The sequence below is a fragment of the Zootoca vivipara genome, chromosome 7, assembly GCF_963506605.1.
Source record: "Zootoca vivipara chromosome 7, rZooViv1.1, whole genome shotgun sequence".
NCBI lineage: Eukaryota > Metazoa > Chordata > Lepidosauria > Squamata > Lacertidae > Zootoca > Zootoca vivipara.
In genome coordinates, this window is record NC_083282.1 from 22,310,856 (window position 1) to 22,329,750 (window position 18,895).

Genomic DNA, 18,895 nt, shown 5'->3' on the forward strand with positions numbered 1-18,895 from the left:
AGATTTTTTTACAGGTTTCCCAAAATTTGGCATTTCATCCACCTCAAACTAAGCCTTGAATTTCATTACTAATTACAACAATATCAATGGTGGCAATTATAATACTATCATTGGACAACAAGCAGGCTGCTTTTGCTTGCAGCACAAAATAGCAGCCCTGCGAGTGACATAATGTATTGCTGCACTATATAAAGCAACATGATTAGCAGGTGTAATGTGCAATTAAACTTTACGGGCTCACACACACATAAAAAAGCCTGAGTGTTATAAATATATTTCTTAATATAACAGAGATTTACCTCCCCCTGTGTTTTGTTTTGCAGAGTCCAGTACAATATAGCAGCTGAGGTGTGTTTGTTTGTTTGGAACAAAACAAGTCAGTTAAAAGAAATGTCTGCAAGTTGAGACACTTTTCAAGGGGCATTTCCACAGAATTCAATAGAAGTTTATAACTGCCAGTTCTGACCATGTATAATATGTAACCTTAGGTCAGTTAAAATTAAAGAATTTTGGTTTATTTGAGACAGGTGATTGAAGGAATGTTCAAGGGAAATCACAATCTCTCCACACTCCCATATTCCCCCTTCACTACAGTATTCTCTAAGGAGGAAGGCTTGCTCTCCGATTTATCTCTGCAGCTCACAGAGTAAATTAAAATTCCCAACTGGAAAAAACCACGAGAAATTACAGATGAAATCTTGGAGAATCTAAAGTACAGAACCACCTAAGCCTATACAATCTTATAAGCCCGTATGAAGTTGAGAAAACAACTCAACATAAACATTCTGTGTCAATGGTGGCATAAAGGAGGCTACTTCATCAAATATCAATCTTGCAATCAAGCTCAAAACAAGACTTTTATGGGCTTCCTGATTTATACTTTAAATATATTTAAGGCAGTGCAATCACTTTTTCTAAAGCCCTGGAGATAACCGCCATTGTGGAATACTGTGACAAGATATTCCCTTTGAGTTATTCTGCAACTAGAAACCATATGGCTCTCTATTTCATAGCTACACTGATCGTTTGGGGGAGTGTTTGCAAAATCAGATCAAATAAACAAAACACATGAGCACACTGAAGCAATATGTTATTGGACTACAACTCTGAGCATACCGGGCCATAGACTAAACTATGCGGGTGGGATTAGTAGTCCAACGCCACCTGGGGAAATTAGGCTGGAGAACATTGCTCTAGCATGTGTGCGCTATAACTAGCAACTAAAACATCAGATAAAACCAGATCTAAATTCTATTGCAGCTATATTAGTAATCAAAGTAAACATTTTAACACTTCAAGACTACAGCTGTCTCTATGGTACCCTCTCTACTTTCCCACCTATACAGAACCTGTGATATTGCTGGATATCCACCTCCAGCCCACAGAGCAACTCTGGTTTAAGAAAAGAAATTCTGTGCATACCAGAATTTTGGCACTTCTCATTTTTTCCCCCTTCTCCTCATTAAAAAGCAGTTGCACAAACTTATGTCTTTTAACATTAGGCTCATCACATGCACGTTGACTAGATATGGTAATCCATAACCCTCGTTTTACTGCAAGTAACCAATGCAGTACTACCGGACATTTTCATTACAATATACATTCATTGGCCTCTATCCCCCCACCACTACCCTTACTGCTTAGCTTCTGTAATAGTTTATTCCAGGGTGAAGAAAACTGCACCATGAGGGAGTGATAAGATGAAAGTAGGAACTGATATCTGAATGGCAAAGTGGTACTTTGAAGCTGGAATAGCGGGGAACACTGGGTTCCACTTCACACTTCAAAATGTAACAAGCAATTTAAGTCAGCGTTTCTCAACTGCTGTTCCGCGGCACACTAGTGTGCCACGAGACGCTGGCTGGTGTGCCGCGACGTGCGGTGACGAGAAGGGCGATTGTCGCCCGCAATGCACCAGGGTGCCGGGCTGCCAGGGGCGCCGAGCCGCTGCGCCCGCGGCAGTCGTCCGGCGCCCGCAGCAGTTGCGCCCGACTCCCGAGCTGTGCGGCGCCTGAGGCGCCCGTCATCACAGCCGCGCTGTGTGGGAGGGGGCAGGGGCTGACGCTGACGCTCCCGACGTTCGGGAGTCCTTTGCGCATGCGCAAAGCGCAGCTGTGGACTCCGGCGGTTTCTCCCGAACGTTGGGAGTTGTCCGGCGCCCGCCGGAGTCCGCGCTGTGTGGGAGGGGGCAGGGCTGACGCTCTCATGGTCTCCCGACTCTGCCAGCCAGGTCTCCTTCTCCCGACGTTGGCAGCCCGGCGCTGCTCACGGGTCGCCCAGGGGCCGTCAAGGCAGGTGCTCGGCTCCCGCCGGCGGCCCTTCTCCCGCCATGGCTGCCGCCGCGCACCCGGCTGGGCTCCAAGCAGGCGGCCGCGGGGCGGGTGTGTCGCTGGGTCCACTCCTCCTCCTCCTCCCTTGGCAGGGCTCTGAACTCCATGTAGGTGTGTTTAAACTTTTATTGATGAAAAGTAAACTCTTCAGCATAAGTCTGTCATGATATTAACACGTATTTTCATTTTAGGCAGGCTAAATCATTTCGATTAATGACACAGCACTTCCTGTCGAGAATCCCAGCAAAACAATTTTGCATAGGTGTACGCCACACATTTCATTAAAGTGTGCATCCAGGGAATCCCCCCCCCCCGAAAAAAAACCCCATTTATTGAGTACATAATCATAAAAGGACATCATTTTTATTCATCAAACTAATGAAACAAAAGCTTCACTATTTCTTTTAAATTAACAACCAAACTTTAAAAATACAATCTTAAGTGAGACACAAATTACTATCTTTTTGGCAAGTGTTTCTTACAGTCATAATTATATAGTCAATATAGGGCGGCACAGAGTTAATTTTTTTAACTTTTTTAATGGTGGTGTGCCTCGAGATTTTTTTTTCATGGAACAAGTGTGCCTTGGCCCAAAAAAGGTTGAGAAACACTGATTTAAGTAATCTGGAGATACAGCTACTAGAAGCAACTTCAGTGACCATGACAGCTGAAAAACACAGAGATGGTGGTCACAGCCCAGTTCGCAAGCAATGCTAAGCTAAATAATGCCCTAGCTTTAATGCATTTAAATATGGCATCTTTCCAAATTCTCCTGCTGCTGGGCTAAGTTTGGCTTAGTGGTACATTCAAAACCAAGCACAAGGTTTGTCTCCCCTGACAAACTGGGAGTGTTAAGACAAAAACAAACCTTGACTACAACTTGTGGTTTGTCTGGAATGAGACAAACCACAAGCCCAATTTCAGATGTACCTTTAAGTCGATTGTGGCTTAGCTTCAGGTAGCATGGTAGCAGGACCACTGGGAGAGGAAGAAAGTGGATGAGGCTTCTGCTATGAATACCCACGTGCTCACACACCAATATATAGCCATGGTTTGACCCATGTTTTTTGGGGAAAAGGATAGGTGTGCAGAGGCAGAGAAAGAATTATGAGTGGAGGAGTGTCATAATTCTGCCATCCTTTGGATACCCTGGAAAATTCACCAGACCAAACCTGCGGTAACCTGGAATCTGTGCAATGAAGCAAATTGAGTGCTGAATAGCGCACAACCGTGAGCAGCCTGAGGAAACTCCATCAACCAAAAGCAAGTCTATGGTGAGAGACCTGGGAGATGCCAAGAGGGTTCCAGGAACTCTCTTCTTCATTGTGAGATTCTGGAGCTGATCTATGAGTTTATCTGGTCCCCAGGTGAGAACCAGAATACTGGTTGTGGAGTCCTGCATGAGAGCCAGGAGGCTAAGATGTGTAAAGGTAAAGGTAAAGGGGCCCCTGACCATCAAGTCCAGTCGTGTCCGACTGGATAACTACTAAAATAACTACTAATCATTTTATGTATTTTGTAATATTAGTTGCTGCTGCTGTTTGAGCTTTCTCTCCAATGCCTAGAGACATTTCCTACATATTAAGCTATACAGAAATGGTAAAGGTAAAGGTAAAGGTACCCCTGACTGTTAGGTCCAGTTGCGGACAACTCTGGGGTTACGCGATGACCATCTCACTCTATAGGCCGAGGGAGCCAGTGTTTGTCCGCAGACAGCTTCCGGGGCATGTGGCCAGCATGACTAAGCCACTTCTAGCGAACCAGAGCAGCGCATGGAAATGCCGTTTACCTTTCCACCGGAGCGGTACCTATTTATCTACTTGCACTTTGACGTGCTTTCGAACTGCTAGGTGGGCAAGTTCATAGCTTCTCTGAGTTATTCAAGCCCCTTCGCCACGACAAGGCATTGAAATGGGCAGCATCGAAATCAGATTGATTATATTCTCTGCAGCCAAAGATGGAGAAGCTCTATACAGTCAGCAAAAACAAGACCTGGAGCTGACTGTAACTCAGATCATCAGCTTCTTATAGCAAAATTCCAGCTTAAACTGAAGAAAGTAGGAAAAACCACTTGGCCAGTAAGATACAATCTGAATCAAATCCCTTATGAATACACAGTGGAAGTGAGGAACAGGTTTAAGGATTTAGATTTGGTGGACAGAGTGCCTGAAGAACTATGGATGGAGGCTCGTAACATTATACAGGAGGCAGCAACGAAAACCATCCCAAGGAAAAGGAAATGCAAGAAAGCAAAATGGCTGTCCAACGAGGCCTTACAAATAGCGGAGGAGAGGAGGCAAGCAAAATGCAAGGGAGATAGGGAAAGATACAGGAAACTGAATGCAGATTTCCAAAAAACAGCAAGGAGAGACAAGAGGGTCTTCTTAAATGAGCAATGCAAAGAAATAGAGGAAAACAATAGAATGGGGAAAACCAGAGATCTGTTCAAGAAAATTGGAGATATGAAAGGAACATTTCGTACAAAGATTACCATAATCAAGGACAAAAGTGGAATGGACCTAACAGAAGCAGAAGACATCAAGAAGAGGTGGCAAGAATACACAGAGGAATTATACCAGAAAGATATGGAGGTCTCGTACACCCCAGGTAGTGTGGTTGCTGACCTTGAGCCAGCCATCTTGGAGAGTGAAGTCAAATGGGCCTTAGAAAGCACTGCTAATAACAAGGCCAGTGGAAGTGATGATATTCCAGCTGAACTATTTAAAATTTTAAAAGACGATGCTGTTAAGGTGCTACACCCAATATGCCAGCAAGTTTGGAAAACTCAGCAATGGCCAGAGGATTGGAGAAGATCAGTCTACATCCCAATTCCAAAGAAGGGCAGTGTCAAAGAATGCTCCAACTACCGCACAATTGCGCTCATTTCACACGCTAGCAAGGTTATGCTTAAAATTCTACAAGGCAGGCTTAGGCAGTATGTGGACCGAGAACTCCCAGAAGTGCAAGCTGGATTTCGAAGGGGCAGAGGAACCAGAGACCAAATAGCAAACATGCGCTGGATTATGGAGAAAGCTAGAGAGTTCCAGAAAAACGTCTACTTCTGCTTCATTGACTATGCAAAAGCCTTTGACTGTGTCGACCACAGCAAACTATGGCAAGTTCTTAAAGAAATGGGAGTGCCTGATCACCTCATCTGTCTCCTGAGAAATCTCTATGTGGGACAAGAAGCTACAGTTAGAACTGGATATGGAACAACTGAGTGGTTCAAAATTGGGAAAGGAGTACGACAAGGTTGTATATTGTCTCCCTGCTTATTTAACTTATATGCAGAATTCATCATGCGAAAGGCTGGACTAGATGAATCCCAAGCCGGAATTAAGATTGCCGGAAGAAATATCAACAACCTCAGATATGCAGATGACACAACCTTGATGGCAGAAAGCGAGGAGGAATTAAAGAACCTTTTAATGAGGGTGAAAGAGGAGAGCGCAAAATATGGTCTGAAGCTCAACATCAAAAAAACCAAGATCATGGCCACTGGTCCCATCACCTCCTGGCAAATAGAAGGGGAAGAAATGGAGGCAGTGAGAGATTTTACTTTCTTGGGCTCCTTGATCACTGCAGATGGTGACAGCAGTCACGAAATTAAAAGACGCCTGCTTCTTGGGAGAAAAGCAATGACAAACCTAGACAGCATCTTAAAAAGCAGAGACATCACCTTGCCGACAAAGGTCCGTATAGTTAAAGCTATGGTTTTCCCAGTAGTGATGTATGGAAGTGAGAGCTGGACCATAAATAAGGCTGATCGCCGAAGAATTGATGCTTTTGAATTATGGTGCTGGAGGAGACTCTTGAGAGTCCCATGGACTGCAAGAAGATCAAACCTATCCATTCTTAAGGAAATCAGCCCTGAGTGCTCCCTGGAAGGACAGATCGTGAAGCTGAGGCTCCAATACTTTGGCCACCTCATGAGAAGAGAAGAATCCTTGGAAAAGACCCTGATGTTGGGAAAGATTGAGGGCACTAGGAGAAGGGGATGACAGAGGACAAGATGGTTGGACAGTGTTCTCGAAGCTACGAACATGAGTTTGACCAAATTGCGGGAGGCAGTGCAAGACAGGAGTGCCTGGCGTGCTATGGTCCATGGGGTCACGAAGAGTCGGACACGACTAAACGACTAAACAACAACAAGGTGGGCAAGAGCGAGGAATGAAGAATGGGAGCTCACCCCGTCGCGGGGATTCGAACCACCGACCTTCCGATCGGCAAGCCCTAGGCAGTCCCATAGAAATGGACTAAGGAGCTAAATAAATGTGTTGCACTCTCCATGTGAGTGGAAACCATCAGAGCACACAAAATGGGAAAAGATATTGGATGTGTGTATCAGCTTTTCATTCACAAAATAGTTTCAGTGGCCCTAGTATTTGTACTGGTGTATTTGGCAGACATCCTTGCAATGCTGGCTTAAGATTCCCATCACCTTTAATATGTTCCATCCCATGTCCTGGGACCTGAGTGAATAAGGAGAGCTGTACGAACTCCTGCGATCATAAAAGTGGAAAAGCAAGAAAAGCACTTTCTCTCTTTGAATGGAGGAGGCCATTCATTTTAACATACAGTAGTATAATCCCATTAAAGTCTAATAGAAAAGAAATTACATGGGCTGCTATATCCTGAAAATTAAATACAAATTAGGAGCAGCAAAAAAAAAGCAGAAAGAAAGAAATCGCTGTACAATTTCCTTAATACTTGCACAATTTGGATGAACAATCTTCATTCATTCACACAGTTTAGTATAAATATAAAACAAGGCACCCCCTTAAGCATTTTTAGTAACAAATTAAACATTTGCGTTTTTTAGTGTGCAGAGAGGCTTAGCATTCGCGCAGCTTCAAAACCAAAGTACAGCCTCAAGGGAAGCCTCTCCGCTGACAAATTAATACCTTAGAGAATAGAGCTGAATGGTGGCAATGAACTCATTTGTTCCCCCAATAATGAAGAATGACTCTTTCTTTACCACATCTGTGACTGTTGCTATGGTGACCCAGACTTACCTCATTGCTTCTCGAAGTGCTCCTCGCTCACCAAGAGTCGTGTGCTTGATGTCATCAAAATTATTTTCCAGCTTCTCACAGTTCTGCAACAACAATAATAAAATAAAACAGGAGAATCCACATTATAAAAGCGGAATTTCCAAGTTGGGTGAAGCCCTCATTCTAGTTAGATAAATTGCCCACATTCACTCTCAGTGCAAACATAGCTGATTATATTGATTACATATTCACACAAATTACTCATTTTTGCTTTTAATTGCATAGGAGTAATTAAAAATGACACCGTGAACTCAGCAACAAAGTACGCATGAAGCTTATGATATGGTTGCCATGGCAATTCTCTTATCAACATTCCATAATGTGAGAGATAAAATTTCCTCCTATCAGTTTTGTTCCCGCAACCCAAGCAAGAAGAACAAATGTGTATTATCTTTTGTGTGTGTGTGTCTTTTTCCGATGGAAGAGGTGCCATCAGATAGACCCAATAAAGTTGCATATATTTATTGCATAGAAAGGAAATGCCTTGAATATAAAGATAATGAATCATGTCTTGTACTGATTCAGCGGGAGCAAGTGTCCAGGAAGACCGAAACTCTAAATTCCAAAAGTTCTTACAGAGCAGCTGATTTGTTGAAACTGCCGCCAACTAAGTTTATTTCATTTAAACATACACACGCACACTTGAAAGCAAGATGCAATAAATTCATTATCTGATGAGGGAAGAGAAAGCTCTGTAAGGCCGTCTGCACAGTAGGCTACCTCTAAAGCAGTATCATACCAGTTTAAACACTTTAGACGAGGCTCCACCCCCAAGAATCCCAGGAGTTGTGGTTTGTCAAGGGTGCTGAGACATGTTAGGAGACACCCATTTCCCTCACAGAGCTACAATTCCCAGAGTTCCCTGGAAAAAGGAATTGATTATTAAACCACTTTGATACTGGAACTGTGAGAGGAATAAGGGTCTCCTTTTGCGATGAGATCCTAGAGTTTGACATTACAGAGCAACACTGCTCCCCGTCCCAAAACATAATCAGACCCTCAGATACGAGCAGAAAATCAATGTTTAACGATTTCAGGTACATTGTAGAATTATTGCAGAAACAGAGAATGGCTATAACCCCTGCATAAACAAGCTAACATGATCTCCCCTAATCAGGAAATGTTTGTATGGTATATTTGCAGTGTGGATCTTCATAATAACCCCCAGAAAATTTCCAATCTCCTCCCTTCAGTATTAAAACTGTGGCATTTTATATCATATCATATCATCACACACACACACACACACACACACACATACATATATGATAAATTTGTATGCTTTGCACCCCTATAAAGTTTCCATAAATCGGGTCAAGAGGGCACGTGTTGTGGTGGGACCTGGCAACCAGACCCTGTGTTGTGGGTGGGAACGTTTGGATAGCCACAATACCCTATTGGAGGTCCCTCGATCCTGGGTGCAATCAGGCCAAAGGGATGCCAGCTAAAGAGATCGAGGGACCTCTATTTAAGCCCATGCACTTCCTCTTTGGGGCTCAGTGCATCGGAACACCTGCCCACCTCTACCTATATTTAGGGCTTGCGCTTGACCTTGCTATGCCGTCGTGTGTCGCCTGTCATTGGGACAGGGGCACGGCAGGAATTTTCCCCACTGAGTCCAGGGGACATCTGAGCCTGAGTCCAGGGGACATCTGGGTGGAGGACTAGCAGGGCTCCTGCATGCCACTGTCCCAGGTGTTCACCCAAGGCTGACCTATGGTTGGAGCCCAGGGTCAGCGCTGCCTGCAAGGGTGCAGAGCCTATATGCAACCACTCACTTGATTGTAATCAATAAAGTTGTGGCCTAAATTATGCCAAAAACCAAACCTAAAAGTTGAGTCCTGTCTGAATTTATTTCGGGGGGTGGTTAAAAGGTCTCCACACGCAAGTGTAAACTATGAGTGACATCTAAAATCATAGCTGCCAAGTCTCCCGTATTCCCCGGGAAACCCCCGTTTTTCCAGCTGTTCCCAGCCGGAAAAAACAGGCTTTTTTTGTTTTTCCCGCTTTATTCTGGCCATTTTGGAACTGGGCGGAGCATGCTCAGAAGCGACTTTTGATGCTGCTTTGCCCAGTTCCAAAATGGCTGCAGCGCGACTTCTGGTCTGCTACTTCCGGTCCAGTCCCTTATTTCTCAGGCCGGAACTTGGCAGCTATGTAAAATGATTCTTGAAGTAGCTTCTGAGCATGCTCCACCCAGTTCCAAAATGGCGGCAGCGCTACTTCCGGTCTGCTACTTCTGGTCCAGTCCCTTATTTCTCAGGCTGGAACTTGGCAGCTATGTAAAATGATTCTTGAAATAAATAGGTGACATCCTAGACATGTAAAGGAAACGCAAATTACTGCATGGATTGCAAGTTTCAACAATGCCTCATTCTTGAGGCGGCTTCTTCGGATGGCAGCAACATGCAGAGGAAAATCATTTGGAAGGTTCGGACTTGGACAAGTCACAGTTCTAAGGTGCTTGGAAATCCTTCCTGTGCCCACTATTCATGACCCCCATCAAACTTAGGAGCCTGATTGCACTCAGCGGATTCAGTGTGTGAGAAACATTTACCCCTATGGAATCGGGACAGTCTACGTGGTTTTTTCAGGCAGTGAAAATGAACAGGCCAAGCCTGTCAGCTCCTCACCAGCTTAATGAGTTGAGGTTTTATGCTGCAAAATAGCAAAATCCTTGAAGAAGGGGTGGCACCTGAAGTCCAGCAACCTTATTCCTATCCTGTTCTTTTTCGAATGGAAGGCAATGAGGTCACCTTACAAAATGAAGAACATCTACGCGGAAGCACATCAATAATAATATGAGCTAGAAAATCAAGCATTGAAACAGCCCAGATTGTTAAAACAGAAAACAAAACAAAACAAAAAACCATTGCAGCTTGTTAAAGCAGTCAAAGCTAGGAGCCACAATTATATTTTCAAAGCAAATTAAAACAAAAGGGTCTTTGCAAGCCTGGCCCTACCATTTAGTAAATTTGGGGTATCACGGAAGGGCAGAAAATTGCTCCATGATTTATTATCTTTGCATTCTTACTGCCAAGAAGGCAGAGAGAGACACATGATATTGTGTCCCATTTTTTTTTGCAAAAAATAGTTCAGCCAGCTGTTGGCACTATACATCTTCACTTCAGCAGGGAAAAGGGTGCCATTTATTCCTGTATCGCAGGCAGCAAAATTTCTCAGGCGAGCCCTCATCTTCAGTCACCACCTACAACCAACCAACACAGGAGGGAGGTGGCAGATTTCAACTGTCAATGAGTTCCACAGCCTCCATGCTGCCCCTGAAAATATCCTGTCTGAAAAAAAGGTGCTGCTATTTACATTTTGGAAATACACAAGTTTATTTAAACTTATTGATTAAAACAACAACAACAACAGAATTTGACAACAACAAAAGATCTGAAATTGGTTGATAGTTCTGAAACATTTCTCCACAAATGTTAGTATAGCAACCCAAAAACATCCATAAGGCTTCTTCCCATTTCTATTCCTTTACTTGTGCTTTATGATTCTTTATAATATCTAGATGCATCTGTGTGCTAAATGTGTTCTGCCTAGAAGAGGATGGTACACACATATTTACAGAATGTCGCCCACTCTGCCCATCCTGCAGCCATTTCCTAATGATGTCCTGTCTTTGGCTATTGTGAAATTATGACAGATAGCTTGGTTCTTTAAAAGACAAACATGAATGAAAAATAATTACCCAAGCTCCTTTATATCACTTTATTAAAAAGGCCTTATCAACTTGCCCAGCTAACGTCAAAATTAGCTTGTTATAACTTTTGAGATAATGCTACAGACATTTTAATATACACTATTAAACACCATGCTACTCTACTGACACTGCTAAGACATAATTACCAAATCAGCAAAGGATATTTGAAGCAAGGCTGTGTTAGGAGTTCTTTTCTTTCATCTCTTTTTCAAGGAATCTGCAAGGCCATTTTTAAAAAAAATAAATCACACATTAGTTTTGTCCTCTGTTTAGTCTCATATGTTTTCTGTTCCTCATCAGCAATATATTATTCACCATTGTAAGGCTGCAGAGAGACTACCCATCTGCCTTTACTGCTTGCAACCAGAAGATAGATTTGGTTCCATTTGACAATATTTAGTGTTCTTTATAAAGGTAAAGGGACCCCTGACCATTAGGTCCAGTCGTGACTGACTCTGAGGTTGCGGCGCTCATCTTGCATTATTGGCCGAGGGAGCCAGCATACAGCTTCCAGGTCATGTGGCCAGCATGACAAAGCCGCTTCTGGCAAACCAGAGCAGCACACGGAAATGCCGTTTACCTTCCCGCTGTAGCGGTTCCTATTTATCTACTTGCATTTTTGACGTGCTTTCGAACTGCTAGGTTGGCAGGAGCTGGGACCAAGCAACGGGAGCTCACCCCATCACAGGGATTCAAACCGCCGACCTTCTGATCAGCAAGCCCTAGGCTCTGTGGTTTAACCCACAGCGCCACCTGGGTCCCTTAGTGTTCTTTATATTGATGAACAATTATGGATGCATATGTGCACAAAGTAATAATATAAAATGCAAAAAAAGCAGCCTGCTGCATTATTGAATTCTCAAACATACTGGAGGAAAAAAACCTTCCCGAGAGAGTTAACGCAAGAAGCAGTTTTCAAAACTAGGTAGTGACAAGTTATTCCAAGGACTATTTTGTAAAGAATAACACCAACAACAAAACCCTCTGCAGTCTTCTACCCTAAGGCATAATAGCACCAATGGTAAAAAAGAAGCTGGAAGAGGCATCTCTAAATCAAACTAAACACTCAGTCTGGAATTGTTTCATTGGGGCAAAAAGTTGCAAAACACTGGTGACATTTAAAGCAACTGCAACACAGTGCAACAGCCATGAACCGCTGCAGATACTGAACACCAGAGTCATTTCAGAAGGTTGCAAATCTGACAACACGTGTAATTGAGGGAGGAATAAACATGGCCCGACTCCATCCTTCTCTATGGATCAAAAAAAGAGAGAGCATCCTACATGTTGTCACAACTGTCCCCATAATTTACTTTTGTGGACCACCACCGTTCAATTGCATTCATTTGAGGTAAAAACGCCATCATGCACAGGAAAAGTCTATTCCACTCTTCTGGTTTCCTGTTCCACAAAACTTCTTCTTATGCAGCTCCATCCAGTTCCAACATGTGCAGCAGTAAACAGGGAGGATATTTACACACACACTGCCCTAGCTGCACTATCCTTACTCACTTAAAATTGAAAATTTCTGACATGAACGGGAACTAGAATGTGCAGGTGTCAGAAGGGACCAGGGGCAGGGGCAAGGGCAATCTCAGTTCTCCACTGTGTATACGTAACTCTGCGTGTACCAGATTCAGGTAGGCAGCCGTGTTGGTAGTCGGAATAAATAAATAAAATAAAATAAATTGTCCAACAGCACCTCCATGTACTGTATATAGGATTCTGATACTGTACACAGCTGGCTAGGTCCTCTCCTCTCCAGAGTTTTTCCTAAGCAAACAGACTGTGCCTGTGTGAAGCTAACTTCTCCTCTGCCTCTTCATGTTGTTCCTGGTTCTGGGAGACTAGGGAGAGGGACGTTTGTCACGGCAGGATGGGGAGACATCTGTGCTTGCTTCTTCACCAGCTGGACTCATCTCTGCCTCTTGGCCTCCCTCCTCTCCTGCTTCAGCCTCTGCCTTTGATGCTGGACTTCTGATCTCTGCCACAGATTCCTCCTGCTCACGAAGCTGTTACCTCTTCAGCTTCTGACACCTCCTCCCAGTTTTCTCCCTCTGACCACTCAACATTGTCCCACCACCAATCCCCACGGCCTCAGCCTTCTTCCCGTGGGGGTTCCCCAGGTGGTTCCTCCCACCATTCCTTTGCTTCCAACCAGTCTGTGACATGATGCCAATCCACAGGTAGGTTACTGGGGGAAGGGTGGGGTGTTTCAACAGCAAGCCACCCATTCATCATCGTGCCTAACTTGGCCCTATGACACTTCCAAGACAAGGAGATAAAAAGTAATTAATTCCCAGTTTTTAACAGCAATTAAAGTAGAAAATGAAAACACGGGCGGAAGGGGGACGTTTGGTGGCTTTCTGCCAAGTTATTTCCTGCGGGTCTCGATAAGGTCTAAAAGTTTCAACTGTGGTGGAATAATTATACAGTATTTATATCTTATCTCTCTTAACAGTACTGTAATGCTGTATGATACCAAACCACACAACTCCGAGAGGTTTATGATAGCAAAGCAAATACAACAGAGAAACAATTACAAAGTGAGAAGTAAACGTTGGGGGTGTCAGAGAGAAAAGTCACTAAAAGTTGTGGTCCGTTTGCCTAGGACAGAGAATGCAATGCTGAAATTAGGTTTTGAGGGGAGACTGGGATTTGAAGAAAGATCATTTCACAAGAAATGAGTTAAATTTATACAAATATCTTATTTTTGCATACAAAAAAACAGTGTACACCCCATTATCTACCATAGGCTCGTGTGACTAGTTGTCCACTGTTGGAGACAAATGTTTGTTGTTGTTGTTGTTGTTATTTCACAAGGCTTTTAGGATATTTTAATTTTGTTAGTTGTGATTTTAGTTTTAACTGTTTTATTTTGGCTTTTAATTCTTCTAATTTGAGATTTGGCTGTTCTGAGACCTTGCTAGAGCCAAAAGACAGTATTAAAATGCAGTGCTATTTTTTCCTCTCTTTTTTCCTAAGAAAAAAAGGTGCCAGTATTTACTATGAAGTTGTTACAGTAAGTGCCACACTTTTAACATTGGGGGGGGGATGCCAGTAAAAAGCACACCTAAAACATATTAAATAGATAAAAATGTTATGTGGTTCTACAGAAGGGACGAGAAAGTCATTGGCCAGCGCAAGATTTAGGTTGGTGTGAGCTGTCCCCATGCACAGCATGCTGAGTCAAAGGGGCATAAAATAACAATCGCAACAGCAATAAAACCTATACAGTGGTACCTCTACTTACAAATTTAATGCGTTCCGAATGCACATTCATAAGTCTAAATAATTTGTAAGTCGAATCCCATAGGAATGCATTGGGAGAAAAAAATTGTAAGTAGAAGCAACCCTATCTAAAAATTCGTAAGTAGAAAAAAATCCTATCTAAACCGCATCCAAGATGGCGAACGGAGCTCCGTTCATAAGTAGAAACATTCGTAAGTAGAGGTACCACTGTATTTATATCAATATCTACTGAGAAGATCCTTAAAACTGCAACTGTACCAAAAGAAATTATTGTGAAACTAAGAAATATTGGGGGGGGGGGAGGCACAAAATTTTGTCTTCACTCAGGGTGCCATATTACCAAATTCCCCCAGATGTCGCAGCACTACAACCCCATCAACCCACACCAGGAAGGCCTACTACTGCTGGTTGCCAAGTGCATCTTCCTTTAAGAAGACATTTCTTCTTAAAGAGCTGTGTTGAATACAGGCAACCCCCCATTTATGTGGCGGTTACGTTCCAAGGTACTGTGTGTTCAAGTGAAATCAAGTATATTTGAAACACCATTGATAAAGCCTGCAAACCCCTTTTTGTGACATTTTTTGTGACATTTTCAGGTCACTTCCAGATTCGGCGCAATGCACATGTGCGCAGTTGAGCATGTGTGCAGTTGCACACATATTAAACACGTATAAATAGTATAGTAAAGGGGGGGGGGTTGCCCTATAGGATGGCTCTTCTTTAAGTTGACCACAATTTGATGAAGTTTTTAAAAGCCAAAATGCAAATACCTGAGCTACAGTGCTAGTGACAATGGCCCCCGTGGATCAGCTACGAACCTGCCTAAGGGATCTGCCTAAGGAGGAACCCACCCAGAACCCACTTTGGATTCCACTGAATCTGTAACTAAGGTAAGCAACAGAATTAATCGCCAGCCTTGCTAGCATAAAGGGATACCACATTTTCCTTTACCTTTACCATGGGTTGGTTGGCACCTTGCAAAAAGGCTTGTGAATTCCAGCCAGTGCAAAAGAGTGACTCAGCTAATGACCCAGCCATTTTTCAAAGAGAGCCATTATCATTTCTTGTTTGTCTCTCCGCATACTCCTGTGTAATCCAAGATCTTAAAAACACAAGGCACAGTTCTGAGCTCATTAACCCTGCAGGAGCTTCTTACATTACCATCTTAACTGCAGATGAGGTATTAACACCATCTCACATTACCCTTTACACACAGAGAGAGAGAGACAAACACAAACACACACTTTCATTTCATGGCACTGGGGCATAGAGGGCATGGGCTCCAAGACCTCTGGCATTGCCTTTCCAGTTCTTCAAAGGTAATGTGATAAAAGGGCCTGAGTAATATTTTGACCCACTCATATCCAGCTTGAGGGTGCATTTTTTTACACGCTGGAAGCTTGGCACTGATCAGTTCTAATGAAATAAGGAATAGCCATGATGGCTATGTGCCAGAGGCGCTAGCTTGCAAAAGCGATGGGGGGAGGAGCAACGTTGAGTGCATGACGTCAGGAGGAGCCAAACAGGGTGGCAATGTGGCTTAATTGTCGGCAGCTCCTCCTCCACCTACTCTTTGATGCTTTGCCCCTCCTTCCCCTCTGTGGCAGGAGGAAGAAGAGGAAGAGGAGGAGCCAGTCACTGGAGGCACATTGCGCTCGGCTCCACTCTTCGGATCCACACTTTGGAGGCATAGCAGGGGCCTGGCCCCTACCCTAAAAATAAAGGGGAGCCCAAAAGGGCTCAGCCCCTAGGAGCTGCCACCCCTGCTGTGTGCACACATGCAATATGCCTGCCTTTACGCATTGCTGGTGGGTTAGAAGGCTGTTGTGTTCCCTTAAAGGTTTCCCATGGGCATCTGGTTGGCCACTGTGAGAACAGGACGTTGCACTATATGAATCATTGGCCTGATCCTGCAGGCTCTTCTAATGTTTGGGGAATGTAGTTAGTCTTAATGACAATATTATTTTACTAGTTGCATGAAGTTTTGCTGTATTGAACCAATATGGCACTGTAGTGTTAAAACTGCAGGACAACTTTTTAACAACAACATCAACAACAACAACAACAACCCTCTTCTAGCAATAGTAGCACAATCTAACTCTTTACACATTTCAGCTTTGGCTGTTTCACACATTCTTCTTTTGTTTGTGTGACCAGATAGAAGTCCTTTCTCCTCATCCCACAGTAAGAAACAAGCACTCACAATATACGTGTGCATCATTTCAGGAACTAGTGCCTGGTATCATGGGTTGTCTCCAACTAAGTTTTCCAGGAACCAAACCGATTAATAGGCCCGAGTCATGTTGTTAATTTCAATGGGTCTACTTTGAGTAGGACTAGAACTGAATACTATCCAATGGCACCCTCACTACCTTGGGTGGGTTGAGTTCAGTTGACACAACAGTCCTCCCTCTTTACCCTTTACAGTGGCAGGTTGGCACAATGACAGCAAACAGTGTTCTAACTGGCAAGTTGTACTACGGGCACCCACCCTTTTAATTCCCCAACAATTCCTCTGAGGCCCAATGTAGCATTACACTGGAGTTACGTTGTACAAGTGTCCTGGAAGCAGTGTTGGTTGTGGGGTTTAGAATGGCAGGACCTGGGCTTCAGCCCAGAGCAACAAAAAACCAGAAATTAAAGGACCATCGGCATTGGATGCTAATGGCTACATTAACTTTGAGACAGTGGCAGATTCAGTCCCGGGCCACCCCAGGGGTTCAGGTAGCTGGTGAATGCCTAATAGTGTCAACCCCTGAAACCTCCATTATTTATATTCCACAGTTCTAACAAGCTGCCCAGAGTTTGGTCAAAAATAGAAGACATAATGTTAATCACACACCAAAATCAATAGTATCCTACTTTTTGATAAAGGTGGCTTTCGTTAGAAAACACATCATTCTGGGAGAAAACACTGTGCTAAGCAGAGGTTTTCATTTACTAGTGCTATTTAGTCATAAGCCTTCAAAGTACTGAGATCAGATTTCTGGGAAGGTTTCTTGAGTACTTCATAAATTATTTCAGCAAACAAGGATAAACAGAGGAATTTACATCAGGGCCCTCAGAGGGGGGTGATGGCTTTCTTGGTGGCCTGCTGAGACCAGTGTGTAAGATGCTTTGTGTACAAAGTCATTTACATCTGCTCTGACTTTGACTCCACATTGGCGACACCAACTGATGCATTCTGGGCATCTATCTCTCTCCTGTTGCGATGGGTCTTTTTTCAACTTGGGCTGCCTGAGGAGATGCGCTGGGTTCTGGGAAGCCTGAAGCTGGCTACATGTACATCCTGGCTAATTAAGGCTGCCAGAGATGGGCTGCCCAGTGCATGAATATTATGATAAATTCTTCCCTAAGGGTGGGTGATATACCATCATTTAGCTGACAAACCAAAGTTAAAAGACCACCTTTTCCACCCAGTGTCCTTTTTGCGTTTGGCATCTTTCTGAGGTATGGCTGGTGGGACACACGAGAAGCCTCTTGCTTTTGTGATGTTCAGTAGGAGGGAAATTCATTGGTCCTTTTTAGCTGGCATTTCACCATCGACCGAAGACCTTAACTCTTCCAAAGGGCTCTAGACATATCTGCTTTTCAATTAAATTTGTCATTTTGACTACTGTATTCTCCACATGATTTTCACCAGCTGCTTCTTTGTATATACAGTGGTACCTCGGGTGAAGTACTCAATCCGTTCTGGGGTGCCGTTCACACCCCGAAAAGTACTTAACCCGAGCGGCGCTTTAGCACATGCATGAAGCACCGATAGAGCGCTTCTGCACATGCATGCGCGGCAAAAACCAGAAGTAAACACTTCCGGGTCCGCCGAGTATGCAAGCCAAAAGTACACAACCCGCAGCGTACTCAACCCGAGGTATGACTGTATTTTAATTATAAATTTGATTGCTGCTGTATTTTCTTATATATATATATATATCTATCTTATGTAAGCCACTTTAAGCGCTATCATTTTTAGAAATGAAAAAAGTGGGGTCTAAGTCTTTAAATAAATGAATAATCTTAATACATCTTGAAGCCGTTTACATCAATTAATCAATTCTAATCAAGAACCTTATTAATGGCACCAGTGTGATAGGCATTCAGTTTCTGGGCTTAACTGCAAGTTGAAGATGCAGATATAAAACCATTTGCCATGCAGTGTGTAAAAAGCTATCTGAAAACAAGAAATAATCGTCAACATTCTTGAGCACACAGAGCATCTGCTTTCAAGCAATTCCCAGTTTCCTGGGGAAATAAATGTGGTTTGAGCCACGTATGGGCATCATCTCAGAAATGAAATCTATTCTGCGTGTGTAGGGATAGCTGCTGTGCTCCACTGGCTTGGAATGCATTCACTTCTAGTGACATACATATATTTGTGCTATAATTGTAATCCCCCCCCCAGTCTATTCTGCTCACACTTCTCCATACATGCTCCCATCCCAGTATCAAAGGTCTCAGATAGGAACAAACATATGCTGTGTTTGGTGCTTCATTCTACTGTGGCTCCTTAATTTTGCAATATTTTCGCTTTGGATAAAAAA

General features: G+C 43.4%; 1 protein-coding gene across 8 annotated transcripts in view; it reads right to left on the minus strand.

Moving 5' to 3' along the window:
* Window positions 1-18,895, minus strand: part of DPYD (dihydropyrimidine dehydrogenase) — a 504,044-nt gene that overhangs the window by 428,789 nt on the left and 56,360 nt on the right. For 7 of the 8 annotated variants that reach the window (XR_009557876.1, XM_035123777.2, XM_035123778.2 and 4 more), the window contains exon 3: window positions 7,346-7,428. Coding sequence is in view for 7 of the 8 variants with exons in the window: in XM_035123777.2 (XP_034979668.2) it covers window positions 7,346-7,428 (83 nt within the window). In the remaining variant the exon portion in view is untranslated. Of the gene's footprint in view, window positions 1-7,345; window positions 7,429-10,017; window positions 18,268-18,895 lie in introns of those variants that run through there. The other variant, XM_035123779.2, reaches the window with a different exon arrangement.